The sequence below is a fragment of the Echinops telfairi genome, unplaced genomic scaffold (genome assembly GCF_000313985.2).
Source record: "Echinops telfairi isolate 266 unplaced genomic scaffold, ASM31398v2 ScPeMD7_7412;HRSCAF=8450, whole genome shotgun sequence".
NCBI classification, from domain to species: Eukaryota; Metazoa; Chordata; class Mammalia; order Afrosoricida; family Tenrecidae; genus Echinops; species Echinops telfairi.
The window spans coordinates 3,732,936-3,739,547 of NW_022111312.1; the positions used below are offsets into that span (position 1 = coordinate 3,732,936).

At 57.7% G+C, this 6,612-nt stretch overlaps 1 protein-coding gene across 1 annotated transcript in view; it reads right to left on the reverse strand.

Moving 5' to 3' along the window:
* Nucleotides 1–17: 17 nt before the first annotated feature.
* Nucleotides 18–6,612, reverse strand: part of SLC8B1 (solute carrier family 8 member B1) — a 14,643-nt gene continuing 8,048 nt past the window's right edge. Inside the window, exons 9-13 of the mRNA XM_045296700.1 lie at nt 6,096–6,217; nt 4,925–5,078; nt 4,283–4,363; nt 2,528–2,592; nt 18–786 (exon numbers count right to left, since the gene is read on the reverse strand). Of these exons, the coding sequence (XP_045152635.1) occupies nt 589–786; nt 2,528–2,592; nt 4,283–4,363; nt 4,925–5,078; nt 6,096–6,217 (620 nt within the window). The 3' untranslated portion in view covers nt 18–588. The remainder of the gene's footprint in view (nt 787–2,527; nt 2,593–4,282; nt 4,364–4,924; nt 5,079–6,095; nt 6,218–6,612) is intronic.

Genomic DNA, 6,612 nt, shown 5'->3' on the forward strand with positions numbered 1-6,612 from the left:
GCCAGGTGTCCCCTGGCTCGGCCCACTCTAGTGAGGAGCGGAGCTGTCACCCTGAATCACTGCACTGGGGCACGGTGGCCAGCTAAGCCCTGAGAAGACACTTGCAGGCCCAGAGCCCAGTGGGGACACAGGAACACCTGCAGGAGGGCCCAGGGCCACAGCAGTGGCCTCCAGCCCCGCACATGACAAGGGTCTTTCTAAAGCAGCCTGTATGTTGCCCTCTCATCCCACTTACCCCACACCCTACCCGTCCTCAGGGGCCCTGGAAGTCATTCCGGAAAGGCATCTGGCTCCCCTTGTAGCTCTGCCCACAGTGAAGCCCAGGCACTAGACCCCAGGGCAGTGGTGTCTGAGTCAGAAAGGGCACTGGGGGTGCTGGCAGGAATGGGGTCCTGGCTCTCCTCTCCTCCAAGCACAGTGGTCGGTGCCTTCAGACCCTCAGCAGTGACCGCCACCTGCAGGAGCCCTAGTCCCGTCCACTCCATTGCACGCCCATTGGATCTCACGGAAGGGGCTTCCACACAGTCCTCCCCTCACAGGAGGCTGCTGGGCGCCCAGCTGCAGTGACGGACCCCGGCGTGGGCTCAGTCACACGCTTTTCAGGTGAATGACGCCAAATTCGGTGAGGAGGGCCACGACGAGGAAGCCCAGGTAGAAGAGGAGCAGGCAGCTGCCGTAGGCTTTGCCCAGCTGGAAGCACTGCACGGGGACCGAGATGAGGGAGAAGACGAGGCTGAGCCCCAGCGCGCCGGCCAGGACCCACACCAGCAGTCCGTCGGACTCCACCTGGGGAGGGCGGGAGGGCAGAGGGGCTGGGGCGCTGCTCACCACAGTCCACCCCCTCCAGCTGCACCCAAAGGACCACCCTAGGACTGGCCAAGCTCAGGGCCGGCCCTGGGGCACGGCTGACCCAGCTTGAATTACCCAGTTCTCATCTCAGAAACACGAAGCAACTGGGAAAGGAACTCCTCTTCCCACTTCAGGAGTGCCACATGCCGCGTGCTTCTCCACCCCCTCCCCACCCCCCACCCACCTCAGTCTGCCGAAGTTACGGTTTCATACGCACTTGATACTGAACTTTAGGTATCGGTGTGTGAGAGCAATGCCCATTACTTACTGGGAAATGCAGCCCAAACCAAGAGGATAAATGAGTTGGTAGATGGTTGAATGGGTGGGTAAATGGATGAATGGTGGGTAGGTGGTTGAATAGGTGGGCATATGGATGAATGGATGGATGGCAGATGGTTGAATGGGTGGGTAGACGGATGAATGGGTGGGTAGATGGTTGAGTGGCTGGGTAGATGGGTGAATGGGTGAACAGATGGTGGGATGGGTAGGTAGATGGACAAGTAGGTGCTGAATGGTGGGAAGCTAAATGTTCTCTATGTAATGACTCTTTCACGGGTTTTGGGTGAACTTTCCTACTGTTGGGACATCTCTGTTTTCTGATGACATGGGATACACACATATACAGGTAGGAACTTCTGAAAGCTTATGGGAAAATACCATTATCTTCATTCTATTTGTCCATGAACTTTTTGAAACTACTATATATATATATATGTATGTATGTATATAGCGCTGGTTACAACATTGCAAGCGTGACCTAAGTGTGGTGGACAGGGTGTCCTGGCTGTGAGCTTTCATTAAAGCGGACTGTCCCCCTCCTGGCATTCCCCATGCCCTCAGGCTCGGGGCTCCAAGCTGAGGTATAAACCAGCCTCAGGCCCCACCTGCCTTACCCCCCTACCGAGCCTGGTTGGGCCTGTACACTGATCTGTCTTATGTGGGGTTTGGTCTGACCTGAGCAACATGTTTTAGAACAAGCTCCCCAATGTATCTGGGTCTCTCCTTCCCTAGGGGAATCGGACTCTCCAGCCACAAGAGCCCACCTGAATCCTCCACTCCCTTTCACCCCCTGCCTGCCCCAAAGGTGTCTCCACTTGAACCCCCAAGAGAACACTATTTCTGAAGGAGGCCCTGTGCTCCCCATAGTAGCTTCTTCAAAACGCAGATTCCAAGTCCCCACCCCTTGGGTGGGGTTCAGTGGGTCTCATGCGTCCCAAGAAACGGTTAGGCACCCCTGAAGTATAAGAAGCTCTGCTGCTCAGTGTGTTCCAGAACCTTCTCCAAACTTGGGCTCCACCCTCCCGTTCTAGGCTGGCTTCAACTGGAGGGGGGGTGCGGCGTGTCTTCTCTCTCGCCACAGTTACCCCCATACGATAGTCAGCCTGTCCCGTGCTTCATGGACACTTGGTGGGTATCATTAGCCTCATATTCCATATGAGGAAACTGAGGCGCAGAGGTGTGCTAACTCCTCAGCTTACACAAAGCACTTAGGAGAGGGGACTTGGGCCTTCCTCCCCGGTACGTAGGCACATGTGGTCAAGCTGTGTGTGTGTAGGAAGTGGAGGACATTGCCCGGGTCATGCACTGCGACCTGCAGGAGCTCCTGGACCCACGGGTCAGAAGAGAGGAGGAGAGAGCTTTGTGAGGAGGCCCCTTCTAGAAGTTTCTGGCCACTCACCTTCACCTCCGGGTGGCCCCTGGAGATCTGAAGCAGGCAGCCCAGTCCCACGCCCACCAGGATATCTGTGGTTTGATTCAGGAAACTGTCTCTGCACACACTGCTCCCAGGAGCCTCCAGCTGCTCCCTCTGACGGGGTACAGCCTGGGGCTGGGTGTGTCACTCAGCTGTTGGAGTTCCTCTGGAGTGGGGACACCTCTGGATTTCCGAGACTTGATGGAAGCACAGTCTCATCTGTCTCCTGAGGAGCAGCTGTGAGATTCGAACTACCAACCTTGCAGTTAATACCGGTCACCACACCACAAAAGCTCCTGGCTAATGTGGTTTTGCCTCCCCTGCAGCGCCCTCTCCTGGTGACGGTAGTGGTTGCACCTTGAGCTGCTAACTGCGAGGTCAGTGGTTTGAAATCACCAGCCGTTCGGGCCATGGGAGACAAACAAGGCTTCCCAGTCTCCTAAGGAGTTGTGGCTCTGCGCAGAAACCCACAGGGGGAACGTCTACCCTGTCCCAGGGGTCGCAGAGTCAGAATCGCCCGGGGGACAGTGCCTGAGCAGACCCTTCCGTTGTGGAACACGGGGAGGGCTGTACCTGGAGTGCCTTTGAATGAACAGCCAGGCAGTCCCTGGGTTGCCAGCGAGCCCCAGCCCTTGGCTGTGCAGAAGTCGAATCTGCATCGTCAGGTGGACCCATTAAACTCGGTCTGCATCTAACGCCAATCAGCCAAACGTGGAGCTCGGTTTACGGCTCTGCACAAAAACGCCTTCAATGCTTCCTGTATGGGAGCATCTTTAACACAGAACTAGGAGGGGGCTTCAAAAAGTTGGGAACCATTGTCTGTGTAATACAGACGGGCTGTATTTCCCAAAGAGGGTGATGCTGCCCCCTCCCGGGAGGTGCTGGAATGATTGGAGTGGGGTGTGTGTGTGTGTGGGGGGGGGTGCTGCCAAGGCAGATACCTATACTTTATCCTAGATGACTGGTGGTGGTACAAACGTTTTTCATTGCAGGGGGAGCGGGAGTGGAGCGCCGAGTCTCTTTTTAAAGTGGGCCGTAGGCCAAATCAGTTTGGGAACCTGTGGTTTCCAGGGTTGGTTTGTGGTCCTCTCGGATCCCACAGACTGCCTGCACTTCCCATCAATAACCAGTCTCTCCCGCTGGTTGGACGAGGCCGCCTGCTGCTGGACACGGTGGCCCGAGGGGCTGTGCCCGCTCAGTCGTCACCCCAGCCTCCTTTAACGTACAGAGATTTCAGAAGTTTAAAGACAGGAAGGCAGGCCCCCCCACCCCACACTTCCCCCATCACACAAGGCCAGGCTGCCTGCACCCACACTTTCTGCCCAGGCCACGGCTTGGCACTCTAGCCTGCAAGCCAAATGTGACCCTACAAATAAAGTTTCATTGGACCACAGCCACGCATGCCCTTTCACGGCTCCTTTATCTTGGGCTGCTCTAACCGGCTGGGTCCCACGGTCGACTGTCTGGCTCTCCAAACCCAGGGAGGCTATTCTCTGGTCCTTTCTGCAAAAGTCGGCCAGCTTCTCAGAGACCTCGGCATGTCCCTGCAATCCTCGGGCACACACACGCTCACCACCAGGGCGTCTGCCAGCACTGCCTGCTGAGTGTGCCCAGACACAGGCACATCCTCCCCTGCCTCCTTAAGCTAGTCCTCCCAACCGAGAGAACCAAGCCTAAGGGTAGGGCAGGGGTCCTGCCCACAGCTCCCACAGCCCACACTGCCAGCCCCTCAAAGGATACTAAAAATGATGCCGCCGAAACAGGCCGAGAATGCCATCCGTGGGTAGCCCTGGCGGGCCAGGGTGAGGTCCGAGAAGGCATCTGTGAAGGAGGCAGGGTGTCCTTGGGTGTGGGTGCCCTCCCGCCCATGGCCACGCAAATCAAAAGGGAGTGGACTTTTGAGCCAGGCACTAGCAGGTGACAGCTAGAGGGGGCCCTCCATCTAACCCACTCCTTCCCCTGCTCCCCCACAGAGGCCACTTCAGGAAGGGGGAGGTGGGCTGGGTGTTATCCCCTGATGTTTGCATATGGTGTACCACCTGACCAACCTTGCCTGGCAGCCCTGGCTAAGGAAGGGTATGGGTATGAGTGTGAACACCTGCGCGCCATGTCCCTGCTCAGCTCAGCTGTCCACCATGGGCCCTCGCCCTGTGTGAACTCTAAGGAATTGCCAGGTGGCCACTTAGCAGAGAGTGGAAAGTGCCTGGGGCCACTCAAGAGCCTCCTGGCCCAGTGTAGCCCCGACCACCTCACCTCACTGCTCAAGTGACAGTGGGTCCCCAGTGCATACCCTGGGCGGCCCTGCGCAGGTGCCATGGACACGGTTGAATTCAGCCTGCAACCCAGCCCCATCCCGAGTCGGGTACCCAGAGGCTCGCTCACCCCCAATGCTGTTCCCCCAGGCCAGCAGCGTGAGCCCGAGGACCGTGTTGCTCAGGCGGAAGACAACACCCAGCGACCGCAGGAGGTTCACCACCTCCGTGGCGGCTGCGTTGATCCACAAGGCGCTGGTCAGGAAGCCCAGGAAGGCAAAGAGCTGCGGAGGGGACAGAGGGGGCGCCGGTGAAACTAGAGCCAGCCCCCTGGCCGCTACCCCCTACCCAACAACAGAGGTCCAGACAGAAGCTCGGGGAGGAATGTGCCTGGCTGCATTATGCACGATGGCCCCAAACTAGAAGCAACCCCAACATCCGCTCACAGATGAACGGACACCCAAGGGGTCACCCAGGCGGGCCACAGAGAGAAAGGGGGCTCTAGACTCGGGCTGCGCCACAGCTGAGCCTTGCAAAGGCTGTGTTCTGGGGGAGAACCCCATCTATGAGTCCACCCGCAGGACTTAACCCAAGGAGGCAAACCCAGAGAGACAGAGCATGGTCGCCTTGCGCTGGAAGAACTGGGAAGGGCAGCCCCAGGATAGGTAAAGGGTGTGGTGGATGCCGGTGCAGCCGGTTCTGACCCATAGTGACCCGTGTACCCGAGCCAGTCCTGCCCCCTTCTCCTCCTCACAGTGGCTGTGTTTGAGCCCGGCATTGCAACCACTGTATCCTGTCACTCCACCTTGCCCGCTTCTTTGCTGCCCCTCTCCCTCCCCCGGCATGACGCCCTCCAGACAGCATGCCCAAGGTCGGTGAGTTGAAGTCCAAGGTCAGGGGCACGTGGTATCTTTCTGGGGTGAGGAAAAGTTCCTCAAACAGATGGTGGCGACGGTGACACAGCTCCAGGAACACAGACCTCTCTTTCAAAAACCCACCGAAGGCTAGACTTCAGACGGGTCAAGTGTATGCTATATAACTTTGTATCTCAATTAGAAACAGTTACACCCCCCACACACACCCCAAATCCAATAGCATGTGAAACAATGCTCCGGGAGGAGTTTTTAAACATGAACAAGGTCTCGGAAGAGGGAATGAAAGTTCTCCCTGACACTAAAGTGTTTACACCCTAAGGGTTGGCAGCAGGGACAGGGAATTAGGGCTGACCCAACCCACCCACCCAGGGGTGCAGGCAGGATGCACGGCTCCCGCTCCCGGCCCTCGGAGGGAGTCAGGCCTACCCAGTGAAACCTGGGGATCTCGCTGTTGGATGTGACCGAGAAGGTCACTGCAGCCAAGGCTGTGCCCGCAATGACCACCAGGGCCCAGACGGGGAAGACACCGCCGATCTCATAGATGCCGTCTGCAAGGGAAGAGAAAGGGCACTGGTACCATCCCCAGCCCCACGAGGACAGGATAAGCCCACTCACACCCCGCTGTCATGCATGTAGCCCTAATGCCTCCCGTGACCCCAGGGGTCTCCCCTGAGCACTCTTGGGGGATGCGGGGAAATGAGACACAGCCCCTCAAGTGCCTGTCACGTTGGACAGAAAAGGCAGATGGGAGAAAAACAGACGCTATCCGGCACTCGCTGTTTTCTGCCACGCCAAAACCAACCAAACAAACCAAAACCCACTGCCACCATCTATCCGAATCTGACTCTCAGCGACCCTCTAGGGCAGGGTAGAACCGCCCCTGTGAGGTTCCGAGATGGTGACCCTACATGGGGGTAGGAAACCTCGTCTTTCTCCCACAAAG